At 39.1% G+C, this 15,993-nt stretch overlaps 3 protein-coding genes across 4 annotated transcripts; all 3 read right to left on the reverse strand.

Annotated features, from left to right (window-relative positions):
- Window positions 1–2,298: 2,298 nt before the first annotated feature.
- On the reverse strand, window positions 2,299–9,034 carry c17h1orf198 (chromosome 17 C1orf198 homolog). The gene is made up of 6 exons (XM_042389751.1): window positions 8,686–9,034; window positions 7,311–7,361; window positions 6,555–6,680; window positions 5,956–6,123; window positions 5,238–5,600; window positions 2,299–3,971 (listed from the first exon to the last, which is right to left on the reverse strand). Exons 1-6 carry the CDS (start codon window positions 8,989–8,991, stop codon window positions 3,915–3,917), a joined length of 1,071 nt encoding a protein of 356 aa, XP_042245685.1. The 5' UTR covers window positions 8,992–9,034; the 3' UTR covers window positions 2,299–3,914.
- Window positions 9,035–9,282: 248 nt separating this feature from the next.
- Window positions 9,283–12,199, reverse strand: LOC121881937 (gap junction Cx32.2 protein-like). 2 transcript variants are annotated; one of them, XM_042389793.1, is made up of 3 exons: window positions 12,071–12,199; window positions 10,458–10,975; window positions 9,283–9,822 (listed from the first exon to the last, which is right to left on the reverse strand). In XM_042389793.1, exons 1-3 carry the CDS (start codon window positions 12,197–12,199, stop codon window positions 9,684–9,686), a joined length of 786 nt encoding a protein of 261 aa, XP_042245727.1. In that variant the 3' UTR covers window positions 9,283–9,683. The 2 variants fall into 2 exon arrangements, with proteins under 2 accessions (XP_042245727.1, XP_042245726.1); XM_042389792.1 differs by having other exon boundaries at window positions 9,283–9,815; window positions 10,448–10,975.
- Window positions 12,200–14,635: 2,436 nt separating this feature from the next.
- Window positions 14,636–15,945, reverse strand: LOC121881941 (gap junction Cx32.2 protein-like). The gene has a single exon (XM_042389798.1). It carries the CDS (start codon window positions 15,340–15,342, stop codon window positions 14,671–14,673), a length of 672 nt encoding a protein of 223 aa, XP_042245732.1. The 5' UTR covers window positions 15,343–15,945; the 3' UTR covers window positions 14,636–14,670.
- Between the last annotated feature and the right edge of the window lie 48 nt (window positions 15,946–15,993).

A 15,993-nucleotide genomic window follows, 5' to 3' on the forward strand; every position in this document is an offset into this window, starting at 1 on the left:
TATATTACACATTTCCACTTCTATCCAGATGTACGATGCTTCTAAACCAGTAAAACCGTCAGTCTGGGACACAACAGACCAGTCTCATGTGGAGATATTTCAGTTTGAACAGCGTCATGTCTGAGGAGCACAGGCTGCCTCTCATACTGTAATTAGACATAAGGTAACGTACTGTTAGACAATAACAGTCCTGTCTCTGTTTCCGTCGTAAATTCAATACTGCGCAATGATTTTCACTCACCAAAACATTTGTTGCAATAAATAGCAGAGAGAGAGCAAAAACACAAAGCAGCCATTGAGAGCAGAGGTGCAGAGAGCTGCTGCTGCTGCTGCAGGACGGACAGAGAGGCCTCAGTTCAGCTACGATCAACACAAACACAAAGTCAAGACCAACGCTGATAGATGACATGTTTACTTTTAAGCTGCTTGTAGATATTCTGTTCTGATAGGAAAATATCTCCTTTCAGTTCCAAAAATTAAACTCTTAAGTTGCCAGTTTAGCTGTATTTGGTTATAAAGAGACATGTGTTCATAATACTTTATCTCCTCCGACAGACTCAGAGTAGAAACACAAGTTCAACAGCAACTGAAGTTTTGACAAGATATGAACGTTCCTTCATGCAGGAAGCATTTACTGCAGGATTAGACGTCTGGGGTAGAAAAGCTGCTGAACTTGATGTTAAGATAATTGTTGGACATGTATGTGTGTGACAATTAAATCAAAACATTTTATTAGAATCAATTCATGACGATTAACTCACCTTTTTACTCTTGATTGGACCCAGAATCCTTTATTATGACTCCACTGCTGTTCTGTAGATCAGTTATCAAGATGATGATGATGGTGGACGTGGTTACAGTCATGAAAATATATATATAATTATATATATATTTAACTCTCCATTATTGTACTTGCCTCGTTTTTTAACCCTTTCATGCATGGCGTCAGATATTTGGAAGCCATTTTGAACCATTTAAGTTGTATCATCATGTCCCAACTACCAGGTGTTGAACCTCCAAAGTGTCGTCTACAGTTTCATCTGAATATTATTTTCTCTCTGTTTGTCTCTTTGTGATATTGAATCATAAATTTAAAACGGCGTAACGTGGAGGAAACGCAGCACGTAGCTCAGGAATATCTGTTAAATACTTTTATTCTCAGAGAAAAAAAAACAGGTAAAAAGTATATTTTTCAACTAAATAAGATGTTTGAAATACTTTTATCAAGTTTTTAATCATATTTTTCTTGACTGAAGATACATCCGTCCGCTCCAGTGGAACAAACATTCTGTCTGTTGGGCCTCGGTCTAGTTTTTCAAATATCTTCTCTATTGTTGTTGTTATTTAATGTTCCTATGTGTTTTCATACCATCTGCTCTTAGTAATATAATATATATATAAACATATATATATATATTTTACCTATATTGATTTCCATAAATCACGTTTTACTCCGTTGATGCATGATGTCCACTACACTGGACACATTTCAACATTTTTTTCACTTGTTTAAGAGTAAAAATAAACAATAAAAACATTTTTTTTACTCTGTGATTTAATCATTCATGCATGAAAGGGTTAAATTTAGTGTCTGCTGTTTTTGTCAGTATTGATCCAGACTGAAGCATCTTGACTTTTGTACATGAACTCATGTTTCCCAGAGGATGAACCCTGCTGACGTCTCCTCTGGCGCCACCATGAGGCCGAAAGATGTGAAGTTTAAAGTCTTTAGAAGATGAAACGCTGCTTAAACATCAGCTGTATGTTACTCTTCACATTATATATTTTGCTTCTTAACTAAACTGCAGACTGTGTTGCAACCGACTGAGGTCTGATGATCCTGAACATGTTGTTTAGTTTTAAGATGAACAGCATGAAGTTTCCTCAGAACTGCGGACGTCCCTCCTCCTCCTCTTCCTCCTCCTTCTTCCCTCCATGACATCTTGGATCCACTAGAAGTAACAGCTGGAGGATTTGATTGAGATCAACAAGAATGCAAACAAGCAGGAAAACACTTTTCAACACGACTGTTTCAACAACCCAGAGAGAAAAAAAACGTTGAGTTACTTCAATCATTGTTCTTCTATGATAAAAATCAACCTCACCAGTGACTGATGTTTGTAACCATGACAACTCTTGTGGTGAACTCTTCATGCAGAGGCTGGTCTCTTTAAAGTTTGGAAAAATAAAAATTTGTGGGTGTGATGGAGAACTATAAAAGGAATGGAAAACAGTACTTGCCATTACAGAGGAATGGGCTCCGAGTCCAAAAAACACTTTCACACAAAGACAAAGAAGCAGGTTTGACTTTCATTTATTTACTTCCTTCTGATCCGTGACTCTCAAAATGCATGAGTGCAATATACATGTATAGCATAAGATACAATCAGCGGATAAATATAAAATTCAGTAAAATAGTACTCTAGTCATGTAAACTGGATTTTTCATCTATGACACAAGTGGTAGAAATCACTACAAGCCTAAAAACACAACGTCCGTTAGAAACGCACACTAGCTCTGCTCAGCACTAGTTTCAGGTCAGAAGTGACGTTTGGGGAGGAGAGTTGAGTGAGTGATGGTGAGGAAGTGTCGGCGGGGGGAGCTGAAGCCATACAGGACATCTGTAACAGGTTCCCACGGCAACCCAGACACACACAGACTGAGACTTTTCCATGACTCAAGTTGGAGCGTTTGCATCACCACAGAACACAAGAGTCTGTTTTCCTACTTCAGCCGCGCTGGAAACCAGCAGCTCATTCAATGAACGTTGTGCAGTTTACCTGTAATTCCATGACTTTCTCCCATCTGAGCAACAAAACCAGTAGGACCAGTAGGACCAGTAGGAACTGTAGCACTACTTTCAATCTAGAAGTTTATAGGAATATAAATAAAAAGCACATGAAAGAGTAAAAATAATGGATAAAGGTTTGAGTGATTTGCACAGATGAAGCTTATTGTACATGAGTGTCTGCAGTCTCACCGTTACTGTGCAAACACACTTAACTGGACCAGTAACGAGACTGGTTGAGAATATATGAAGCCCGTCTGAACTGGTCTCTACTTTATTCTCCTGCCAGTTATAATACGTTTTTGTGAATCCACAGACGGGTGAACAGTCTGTAACGGTCATTTAAAACGTTCCCATTGTTTCCCAATTTTCATTTGAAACTTTGCAACATAAAGAGATGAAACTTGGAAAGCAGCTGCTGTTGCTGCTTTGCTCTCAAGTTCATTATTATTATTTATTTATTTTTTTCCCAAATTCTACGTTATTGTGGCTCATTAACCACGTTAACAAAACACTGTACCGTCATGAGAGAGAGAGAGAACTACTAAACTAGCAGCGTGGACCCCGTTTACATTCATCACCTCCATGTGTCTTTTAATCAACGACGTCACTGATCTGGTTTCTGATCCACTTTGGTTTTCGGGGTTTAATCCTGATGCTGAAGCTGTTTGTTAACTGACAACAAGAAGAAAAAAGCAACTTTACAGTTTTACAGTTTAGTTGCAACAATAATAACTTTGTTCTAACTAGCAAACATGTTAGAATATCAATCTGGTTGCATTTAAACTGATGTTTGTGATGTTTGTGACTGTTGGGATCATAGACGGGTCAGTGTGAATGCACAGTGAGGGACGACACACACATGCAGCAGCTGGTTGGCAAGAAACTAAAGATTCAACCCTAATCACTCATCTAGAGGAGGGGGGGGGCAGAGGGGGGGGATGTGGGGGTGATGATGCCTTAACAAGCCACTGAAGATAATTACAAAGACATTAATGTGGTTTCATTTCAAAGGTTGGTGTTTCTTAAATCTAGACGTGGAATACTGTCGTCATGGCAGTGTGGTCCTTCTTCAGAGTGATGATGATGATGATTCATTCAGAGCGGTGACTGGTCTCCGCTGTGGTTACCAGTTGTCTAAGAAGTCGAATCCAGTCTTCAGGATGCTGCTGCTTGTGTTGAACTGGGGGGAGGAAGAGGAGGAGGAGGAGGAAGAGGAGGAGGAGGAGGAGGAGGAAGAGGAGGAGGAGGAGGGTTAAACACGGTCAGAGTTCAGATCTTATTCAGTTCACTGCTGCCTCATTTTCTGAACAATGTGAATAATTGATATTTGGATTTACTTTAACTTGCTACGACAGATTTATTATTTTACTATATATATTATTATATATTTATTACATCACTATCAGTTATATTTATTTTTACAGTCTTCATTAGAACTGCAGCAGAAGATTAATTAGCAACTGTTTTGATTATTAATAATCATTTTGAGTCATTTGATGTCATTCAGCTGGTTTATTTACTCTTCAGTCATAATAAACTGAATATATTTAGCTCGGTCGGCACAAAACAAAACATTTTGGGATTTTACCATTTTCTGATGTTTTATGGACCAAACAATAAATCCATTGATCTATAAAATAATCTACACATTAATCAATAGTTGCAGCATTAATCAGTATTAACTTCCTGTCACCTGCAGCTCTTCTATCCCAGTAAACTAAATCTCTGAACTGCATCTTTCCTCTCATTTATTTTACATCATGAGCTTTTGTCTTCGTAGCGAGCTAACTGCTAACCGCTAACGTTAGCATGTACAGAAATCATGTTTCATACTGAACTAAACAAATATGTCTGACTTGACTTTTACATTAAGTTATAAATATGACTTCTAAACCATTTTATTACTATTAAAGCTTTGCATATTATCTGCAGCAGCATTCAGTGTATTTACATTCATAAATTACTTCTCCACATCATTAGCTTCCACCGTTAGCAGCAGAGTCTGTTGTTGACTGGACTCAAACAGGAAGAAGGATTCATGGTTGTAATTTCACCTCATTGATTAAAGCCTCTCGATCAATGAAACCTCTCTACAGCTTCACCAGGTGTGTTATTAGCAAACTGGAAACTTCCTGCTTCTGCTGCTTCACATTAAAAGCTTCCAACTGGCAAACGAGCCGATGCTTTTAATTGTGAAGCAAATGAACGACTGCTGCTGTTCACAACAACAACAACAACAACAACAACAACAGAAACAGCTCCAGATCTGATCCTAGTTAAACTACACAGCAGCAGCAGCAGCAGTAGTGAGAGCAGCTGGTCCAGGCGTGAACCGGGCCTGAACTCTTACGTGTTATGATCTGGTGTCCTGATGAAGACATATGGAATATAAATCACTGACTGTTGTAACACGTAAAGAATGTTCTGTATCTGTTTCACGGCTCACCTGGGAGAAGGTGGGGCTGTTGGGCGAAGCCTCTTCCTCTTTCTCCTTCTCCACGCCGGCCGAGACGTTGGGGGACTTGGACATCATGCCGGAGGAGAACATCTCGTCGTGGGCGTTGCCGGCCGACGGCAGCGTGCTCTGAGATCGCTCCCAGCCCGCCACCGACGAGGACACGCTGACGGGCGGGGCCGGGCTCGGCGAGATGGAGATGGACGCCGGCGTCGCGCTGACAGCCACCGGGACCGGGACCGGGACCGGGGGCTGCGGGGCCGGAGGTTTGGGTGCTCGCTGCTTGGTGGACCTGCTGGGAGCCGGAGGGGGGGGGTCTGCTGGCTCGGGCTCCTTCGGGGTCACAGACGTCTCCTAGAGACAAAATATGAGCATCATCAGTGTCATTGAGACAGTTAATATTAGATTTTTATTGCACATAAATATATTTATAGTTCTCCAAGTTAAAAGTTACAAAAAGAACAAATATTAAAGATGTTCAGAAGCTAATTTAAGCTGTTTGTTTGAGCTGCACGGTGACGACAGACAGGAAAGAACTAAAGCAGAATATTCAGAAACAGATGAAACATCATCGTTGCTCCTCTGACTCTGTTGAAGCTTCACTTAAGATTCTATTTCAGGATTCGCAGCTCGATGACGAGTGACGAGTGTTCGGGAGGGAACTCGCTGAATTAATTTGTGATCGATACACATGAAACTCAGCGCTCACCTGTCGCAGGTAGGAGGGCAGCGACTTCTCTCCTTTCTCCAGGGATTTGATCTGGCTCGGGGTCAGAGACTGGAAGTCGGCTTGTTCTCCCTCCAGTCTGGATCTCTCGGCGCTGATCTTCCAGAAAGACGACTCCTCCTCCGGCCTGCGGCCCTCGCTGACAGACACCTTCACAATAAAAACGACACAACAACTCTTCATTTACACTGAGTAGCTGAGTTCACAAAACATGAACTTGCATGTTTTTTCATGATAAATGAATCATAATTAAGAAAGCCTGCTTTACGATGTGACTTAAGTTAAAGGTTATTAACAGAGTAAGATTTAACAGGCTGCTGTTGGTTCAAATATTGTAATCGTCACACATAAAACTCCATTTATACTTTAATTTATTTATTACTAAACTTAATTCATGTGTGTAGAAACACACAGAACACTGCAGGAAGTGATCAGGTTGATCCTGACAACTGAACTGTATCAAGACCTGATTGATCAGCTGTGATCGATCACATGGTCCAATACAACTATGCATCAATATAATAAGTGTATAAAACAGGATCCACAGTAGATCCACAGTAGATCCAGGGGATCCATCATACCTTGGGTCCTGGTGTGTTCTTGCCCAGCTGGCCGGGATGAGGAACCTTCGCGGTCTTTGAGTCCGACTGAGACGCCAGCAGACCCTGATCCACAGATCCTGACGTCAGACTGAAGTCCAGCTGACTCTGAAGACGTCAACACAAGTCAACTTCAGGCCTTCAATTTACATCAATTAATTAATTACAGATGTTTTAGGAAAGTTAATTTGTAATTACAATAATGATTAGTTGATTAATTGACTAGAGGATTGTCAGAAAATAAATCACTTTGATTGTTAATTATCAGGAAAAACGTCAAAAACGTTCTGATTCTCAAACGTGAGATTTGCTGATTTTCTATTTTGATTATTGATTAATTGTTTTGAGTCATTTTGAAGAAGAAAAAGTCAAAATTCTCTGATTTCAGCTTCTTAAATGTGAATATTTGCTGGTTTCTTTAGTCTCTGTGACAGTAAACTGAAGATCTTTGTTGTGGACAAAACAAGACGTTTGATGACGTCGTCTTGGACTTTGGGAAAAATGATTGTTAGTTGCAGCTGTTTTAGACTGTTGGTCAGATAAGAGAAGCACTTTGAGGACCTCACATTGTTCTCTGGGAAATACTGATGAACATTTCTACCATTTTTTTTAACATTTTAAAGACTAAAACACATGTGAGAGTAATCATCAGATTAATCCATAATCATAACAGCTGCAGCAACATTTGCCTGATTTGAGTCACTGGTGTCACTGGTGTAACTGGATCATTGTTCTTACCTTGGTTTCCCAGGAGAACGGAGCAGAATGCTCATCTTGCCAAGTTATATCCTGAACACAAACACACACAGTTACAGTCACATCTCACAATATCACAACTTTATTTAAAGGTCACGTTCACTATTATTCCAATTGTGTGTTAAAGCAGCAGTCAGGTGTCTGTAATCATTCCTCCTGTTCATACTGGATATTCAAAGATCCTTCAAATGTGCTTTCAATGGAAGTATTGCAGGCCAAAATCCACAGTGTGTCCACACAGTCATTTAAAAGTCTGTGTGAAGCTTCTATTCAGCTTCAGCAGTCTGAGTTAGTCACATCAAGTGGATATCTGACACATTTACAGTCTTTTTAGCATCAAATTCCCTCTTTGTGTTTCCTCGGACAGTGTTTCCCTGTTGAGCTGCAGGTGGAAGTATAGTAACAAAAAGAGGAACTTTGGCACTAAAAAGACTGTAACGTTGAAAGATATCTACTTGATTTGACTCATTTGAACGCTGAAGCTTCATATTAGCTTCAGATACACTTTTAAATACATGTTTGTCCTCCATCACTTCCATTGTAAGGTCATTATGAAGGGATCTTCTAATGGTCAGTATGGACAGGAGGAATGATTACAGCAAGAATGTGGTCAGTTTATCCAGATAACGCCTGTTTGTAAAGCTGCTCAGATGCTGTTGACCTGATGAACTGATCTTTGTTCTCGTTGCTAATCTACCGCTAATATCTCCGTAACATTATGATATCTTGATGACACCAAAGCTCAGAATCACTGTAAACAATAAGCTTTATGATATATTCAGTGAGGGATAATTCTATGATAATGTTGGTGTCTGGTGAGACACTGCCCTGTTTGTTTGGTGCACATAGTGCTCCTTTAAAGTGTTTAAGGTTTTAGCAGATGTTTTTGTTTGTACTTTCGTAAACTGAAGAAATGTATTGTTTGATATAAGCTCTGAGAAGTTTGGCTTTTTGCTTAAGAATCTAAGTATTATGAGCATTTAAATTTGGTTAAAACAGTAAAGCAAATAGTTGAATTGATCTACCAGCAGAGATTGACGTCACACTCAGTGAATATAAACAATCCATTTAATCATGTAAAGTGATGATAAATATGATCAGCAATAAATCCAGACAATTTAAATCTCCACCGTTGTTTTGAACGCGGTGTTATGATTTAACGAGTGACCGTGTTAACTGGTGACTTTCAGCCATGAAGTCACCAGTTAACACGGTCGCTCGTTACACCGAAACACCGGGACGGGTTTCAGAAAAACACTGTGACGTAAACCAACATATTTCAACGGCTACGTGGCTGCTCCCGCCTCTACGTACGTTAACAAATATACTAATATGAATTCAAAAACGGTCTCGGTACCTCTTCCCCGAAATGGACCATCTTCTGCCCGGTCTGGATGAGCAGTTTGGGGTAACAAACCACCTCTTGTCGCTCCAGTCTGTGCGCTGCGTACCGGGCTCGGATGTGCGGGTCCATCATCCAGCTGTCGATGGCGGTGTCCTGCTCCTGCGGCGTCATCTTGTCCCAGGCCGAGCCGTGCTTGCTTTTGATTTTCTCCCTCTCCTGCATGATCTTCTTGGCCATTGAGTTGATGGAGGAGAAGTACTCGAGCTTCTTCTCCTCCATCCTGTGGGCGTCGAGCCCCGCGACGGTCGCGGCCGCCATCTTCAGCTGCACCCAGCTTTTCTTCTTCTTTTGTTGTTTATTGGCAGTTGGCAAACAGCTCGCCCAGCTCTTCTTCTTCTTCTTTGGTTTTATTGGTGCTTTACCGCCACCAACTGATCTGAAGTGTGCACTAAAGATTTATCCTCTAATATTTCTACCAAACAAAGACAATCAACAAAACAAAAAACAAAATGCTCATAATTAAATAAACAAAAAGCAACCGAATGAAAATAAAATAGATACATAATTAATACTAATGTTTATCGGATTCTATTTATTAATCTTGTTGATCCTAAATATTCTAGAAGGAGTTTCCAACACTTGTCACTCGATGATTTTTTTTAGGATATAACTTTATAGATATTTTTCTCTTCAGTTTTTCTTACTCTATTCTTTAAAACTTCTCTCTATGAAACAAACTTCTGGCAATATAATAAAACATTCACTGTTTCTTCACACTTTCCATCATTATTTCCAGTCACATAGAGACAACTGTTCAGACCAGTATGATCATCCCTTCATCTTTTTATAACTTGCATCCTCATAGTGCATCCTAAATTAACGGTTTATTTTTTAAAAAAGATATCTTCCTTTAATTTCTTTGTTTCATCCATTCTGCTGCCTCTCTTTGATTAGTCCCTTAATAACATCTAACTTACTAATAACTATATTAATGTGACTACTCCGACTCTTCAAAGCCCTTTTTCCTTCTCATTCCCATCAATTCCATCATGAGCAGGGACACAAAGGTGCTCTCTACACCTGGAGTTACCGTATTTTAAACTCTTTAATGCTGCACATGAATCTGATGTAGTTACGGTTCTCTCTGACCTGATGTAATAATCATCATTTCACATGTAAAAACAGATACATCATCGGTAAATCTCGTCCCACACTCAGCATTAAACTCAGGGATGAATGGGATTACTGCTGCTGTCTATCTGTATAAATCTGTACGTAACCGTAATAATTCCTCCTGATATATAAATTAAAGATCTCATTATTTCCCCCACGTTCATCTCTGCTCCCAGCTGTTTTTTATTGTAACTTTATTAACAGCACAGTAATATTACAATACAAATAACAGAGCAGGATGTATTGAAGAAAAAAGTAAAATAATCACAAAAACACGAGCAAAAATAAAATTGTACAACGTAAAAAGATGCATAATACATCTCTCTGAGCTGCACAGCTGTGTGACAAACATGTAAATGAGATTTATGGTATAATTGGATCAGCAATTATTTACAGTAAATACATTCTGGTGACATTATTCCATATTTTATCTGATTATTTTGTGTATATTTCTAATCTAATTTGATTAGATGTTGACAGAATTGATGTTTTACTGTTTCTGAATCAGTGATTTAAAGTAGAGCTGCAACGATTAGTCGATTTAGTCGGCTGAATTCTCATTTTTCATCAGACTGTCACCGTTTAGAGCAATAGCAGCTGCTGCCTTAGACTTTCTCCTGGATAAGCGAGACCATATCAGGTAGAAGATCTCCATGACGTTGAGCAGAAGAGAGACGCATGACACTACAAGCATGAAGATGATGAAGATGGTCTTCTCGGTGGGTCGAGACATGTAACACTCTACAGTGAAGGGACAGGGAGCTTTGGAGCAAACGATTTTCGGATCCATGATGAACCCGTATAGATAATACTGCCCCACGATGAACGCCACCTCCAAAATGATACTAAAAAAGATGGCAGTCATGTAGTATCCCAGCAGTCTGCCTTTAATCTTCACGTGGCCTTTTTCGTCAGAGTACTTGGGAACTTTGTACTCTTTATGCTTTTTCTCTTTATGGACGACATGGGCGACATGACCGAGGTAGATCAGTGTCGGCGTTGAGACGAAGATAATCTGGAGAACCCAGAATCGAATGTGTGAGATCGGGAAGGCGTGGTCATAGCAGACGTTCTCGCAGCCAGGCTGTATGGTGTTGCAGATCATTTTGGACTGTTCATCATCCCACACCTGTAATGTTCACATGAGAAATTAAGATCCAGCACAAACATCCACCTACTGGTGTCATTATGGAGGTCTACTGGAAAATTGTGCAACTGATGGATAAATATTACACAACCAGGCTACTGAACAAACATTCAGTAACATTTAGAAATGACTTTTTTAACCCTTACATATTGTTCAGAGACAAATTTGACCCATTTTTTACATTTGAGAGCAGTAACCCTAACCCTAACCCCTAACTTTAACCCTAACCCTACCCTAACCCCTAACCTAACCCTAAACCCTAACCCCACCCTAACCCTAACCCCTAACCCCACCCTAACCCTAACCCTAACCCTACCCTAACCCCTAACCTAACCCTAACCCCACCCTAACCCTAACCCCTAACCCTAACCCCTAACTCTAACCCTAACCCTAACCCCTAACCTAACCCTAACCCCACCCTAACCCCTAACCTAACCCTAACTCTAAACCCTAACCCTACCCTAACCCAACCCTAACCCCTAACCTAACCCTAACCCTAACCCTAACCCCTAACCCTAATCTTAACACTAACCCAAACCCTAACCCTAACCCCTAACCTAACCCTAAACCCTAACCCTAACCCTACCCTAACCCCACCCTAACCCCTAACCCCTAACTCTAACCCTAACCCTACCCTAACCCTAAACCCTACCCTAACCCTAACCCCTAACCCTACTCCTAACCCCTAACCCTAACCCTACCCTAACCCTAATCCTAACCCCTAACCCTAACCCTAAACCCTACCCTAACCCTAACCCTTAACCCTAACCCTAACCCTAACCCTACCCTAACCCTACCCTAACCCTAACCCTAACCCTACCCTAACCCTAACCCTAACCCTAACCCTAAAGATCTTTAATAATGTTTAAATATAATATAAAAAGTCTTGTTATAAATTAAAAACCTGATGATTTGTACCATCAGAGCACTCTCTGGTTTCCACAGCGACTGTTACCCAGCAGCTGTAGACCTACATTATGTCCACCAGATGGCGTCATATCATCTAAAGGTCTTGAGCTCACAGAGCTAATGTAGTGATGCACCAGTTATGTATAAGATGGAAATATAGAAGCAGACCTTCTCTGCTCCGGTTATAAGGATCGTGATCCTGAAGATAAACAGCACACTGAGCCAGACATTCCCGATGACGGTGGACTGGGACTGGACCTTATCCAGCAGTTTAGACAGGAAATCCCAGTCACCCATTGTCTGATCTGATGAGGAAAAGCAAATGGAAAAGTATATTGATTAATAATTTGGACAAAACAAACTGCATGATTTCAGTAAATGTAAATAATCTGTCTGACGTTTCCAGAGAGAGTCATGATACTGAAGGTTTACTTAAGAGTCCAGACGAACGGAGATAAAGAGACGCGTCTTTATTGAGAAAATAGAATCATTTTTCTATTACTAATACATACAGACCCTCCCCTTAAAACAATATTATTCATATAACTACATCCAGCTGTATCATACATCCAACTATTCATACAACCAGAGTTCAATGGAGGCAAAACCAATAAAATATCAAGTTGTATTTAAAGTAGTTTGTAAATTTATTTGCTGTTCTTTGTGACGTCTTGATGAAGTTCAACTGTAATAATGGACAGTATGTTTGCATATTTATTATATGTAAGTATAATGTTTTGAAAATGTAATTAATTTTTAAAACCAATTTTAGTATATATTTACGTAATTACCTTTTTCTAATTAACCAGTAATATTATTCAATCAATCAGTCAACCAAGTTTATTCATCACCTACAATCACAGTGAAATGTAATAATATTTTTTTATTATATAAATTAGTAATGATATAATAATAATATTCTCCTTTAATTACCTACATATATCACAAAAGCATAGGTTATATCATCCTATTCTATGTGAGATAAATAGCTGCTGTAACTGATGATAACTGATAATTAGTAAAACATCGTTATCGCAGCAGAAAGTGTGTTTTCTTTAGGAGACACATGACATGTTGTAAAAACTGCTAATCTATAGAAAGTTCAGAATTTAAAGACAGAACTATAAAACCTGTTACACAAGGAAGATTTATCTCATGTTATGTTATGAATAATCGACCATAATAAGAATATATACACATAATGATAATATCAATCTTTATATACATTACCTTAATGGTTGATATAACAATATTATGTGTGTATCTTATTCCAAAAATAATGCCATGAAATTTAATTTTGAATATATTACATTTTGTTTATATATATATATATATATACACACACACATACACACTCATATATATATATATATATATGTATATATTGTTATAAAGTAACACTTACCTTTGAATCTAAACAGCCTCCTGTCAGACAAACACACTGGTGAGAATGACAGAGAGTCCAAACCAAACCCGTCTCAGATGAACTTTAGATGACAACAGTGTGAGCTCTTATGTTGCCATGACATCTGGAAATGATTTTGGGGCTGATGAGATTGAGCGGGTTAATGATTGGAAGAGCCTTAAACTCAATTTTTATACTCGTGAAATTTACATATAACAAACAAACCTAAAAACTGAGTGGAAAAAATACTCTGAACTAGTCCTTTTTCTGTTATATTGTCAGTTATGTTTATGATTCGTGTTGTATTTTGGGGGAATAAGCTGAGAGTCACAGGTGCAATAACAGGAACACCTGTACAGTCTAATGCAATCTAGTTCCATAACCCTGGAACGACACCCTCATTTTTTGTCTCGACTGTGTCAACAAAAACTTTTTTTTGTTCAGATTATGTGAACAAATATAATATTATAAGCTGCACAAAGATGCTTTTGTTGGAGGAGTTTTGTACTGAACTGAAATATGTCGAGCAGGATCTCTTGATAATATGAGCAGCTCCAGACGTTTTTGTGAATGTTTATTTCATTTGTTCCCCTTAATATGTTACTACCGAATATTTCATTATCGATTAATCTGTTGATTATTTTCTCAATTAATCAATTCATTGTTTCCTTAAGTCCAAGCTGACTTCCTCAAAGATATTCAGTTTACTTTCATACAGGACTAAAGAAACCAGAAAATATTCACATTTAAGAAGCAGGAATCAGAATTTTTATCTTAAAAAATGACTCAAAACAATTAATCAGTTATCAAAATAGTTGTCAATCGATTAGCTGCCAACTAATCAATTAATAGTTGCAGCTCTAGTTCTGTATTTATATTTAATTATTTAATGTCTTGAGCTTTACATGAACTAATGCAAATTATTATTGAACTGGTTGTAATTTCTATCAATCTGAAAACAAAACAGAATAAAAAACAGAGCAGAGACAGACTCTTCATCATCATCATCATCATTATTATAATTAAGGAGGCAAATTATTTCAAGTCCTACATAATGAACACGGTAATAAGTTAAAAGACAAATTCAGTTACTGTTCATTGTTACAGATTTACAAGTGAGTACATATTAACATAAATACAACAAACGTATTGCACACTTTCCATTATTAGATTTCCATTTAAAAATACAAAATAAGTGTAAAATTACAACAATATGGCTTAGCTAGAATATCACATTATTACACAATGACAAAACTTTTCCTTGATATTCTGACATCATGTGTCCACTGATTGTAAAACATGTTCAGTGTCTGAGATGAACCTCAGAAACCACGAGGGAGCATTTAATAAATTATAACGATTATTAATGATCACTCAGTAGCCGTTTCTCCTCTTTGGCCCCGTCCAGGCCTCCCCCGGTACTCTGGCTCCTCTCTTGCTCCAGATTCATCTTGTTCTGCTTGAACGGGTCGTCTGTAGTGGGCCATCTGGGAGCTGACAGGCTGGCAGGGTTCTCAGGTGAAGTAATCTTGTGAGAGTTAGGTCTGGACCCGCATCTGACCCTCCTACAAATCAGGTAGAACATCTCAATGACGTTGAGAAACAGAGAGACGCAGGCCACCACCAGCATGAATATAATAAAGATGGTCTTCTCCGTGGGCCGGGACATGTAGCACTCCACGGTGAAGGGGCAGGGCGACCGAGAGCAGGGGAACATGGGGACCATGACGAAGCCGTACAGGTAGTACTGGCCCACTATGAAGGCAGCCTCAATGATGATCTTGACCACGAGCTGGGTCAGGTAGCTCCCCAGCAAGTCCCCCTTGATCTCCACCTGTCCCTTTTCGTTTGTGTATTTGGGCTGTTTGTACAGCCGGGTCCCGCCGGGGCTCGACAGCTTCTCCCTCAGTTTGTTCTCTTTGTGGATGATGTGCATGGCGTGGCCCAGGTAGACTACAGTGGCGTGGAGACGAATGACTGTAGAGTGGGACTGGACCTTATCCAGCAAGGTTGACAAGAACCCCCAGTCTCCCATCTTTTGTGCTGATGTTCAATTACTGATCTGTGATTAAACAAACAAAAAAAAAGATATAAGGAAACGCATTAAACAGATGAGTTGCCTTCAACACACCTTATTAACCACAACTTATTATTCCATCAATATGCTGCTGCTGAGAGGAAAATGGCTCATTGTTCTGTTTATTTAGAATAAATATTTTTTCTTGAACCTGGCTCTATGAGACAGAAGAAGACATCAGAGCTGCCTGAACCATGAGCTAAATTTTCCCAAAACAATCATTAGCCAGAATTTTTAAAGTGGAAAATCCTCTGCCATGAAACTACCGAGGTAGAGTAAAAGCCGGCTGGTATAGAAATAAAACTATGAAAGAAGAGAAGAAGAAAAAGAAAAAGGAGAAATAAAACCTTTTCCTCTGTACATGAAAAGAAAAAGCTAAAAGCTACATCAATATTCTGTAGAACACAATTGTAGTAAAACATGTTTTTTGTGGGTAAAACAAGAAATTCTTCCACAGACGGAGTAATGTAATTAACATTCAAAAGTAAATTAATAACCTATCACTCTCTCTTACCTGGTGACCTGGTCAAAAAGGCCTGACTCTGGACAGATCGCTAACTGAGGTTGGACCTTGGAGTTTTTCTGTGTGAGGACGGCGGGACTGATGAG

This window comes from Thunnus maccoyii, chromosome 17 (assembly GCF_910596095.1).
Source record: "Thunnus maccoyii chromosome 17, fThuMac1.1, whole genome shotgun sequence".
Lineage (NCBI taxonomy): Eukaryota > Metazoa > Chordata > Actinopteri > Scombriformes > Scombridae > Thunnus > Thunnus maccoyii.

Coding starts and splice junctions, on each gene's coding strand:
- LOC121881937 (XM_042389792.1), bottom strand. CDS start 12,199: ATGGGTGACTGGGATTTCCTGTCTAAACTGCTGGATAAGGTCCAGTCC. Junction 10,976..12,070: donor TTATAACCGGAGCAGAGAAG/GTCTGCTTCTAT, acceptor TGAACATTACAG/GTGTGGGATGATGAACAGTC. Junction 9,816..10,447: donor CCAGGAGAAAGTCTAAGGCA/GCAGCTGCTATT, acceptor ATCAGGTCAGAG/AGAACCGTAACTACATCAGA.
- c17h1orf198 (XM_042389751.1), bottom strand. CDS start 8,991: ATGGCGGCCGCGACCGTCGCGGGGCTCGACGCCCACAGGATGGAGGAG. Junction 6,124..6,554: donor AGAACACACCAGGACCCAAG/GTATGATGGATC, acceptor TTTATTGTGAAG/GTGTCTGTCAGCGAGGGCCG. Junction 5,601..5,955: donor TGCCCTCCTACCTGCGACAG/GTGAGCGCTGAG, acceptor TTTTGTCTCTAG/GAGACGTCTGTGACCCCGAA.
- LOC121881941 (XM_042389798.1), bottom strand. CDS start 15,342: ATGGGAGACTGGGGGTTCTTGTCAACCTTGCTGGATAAGGTCCAGTCC.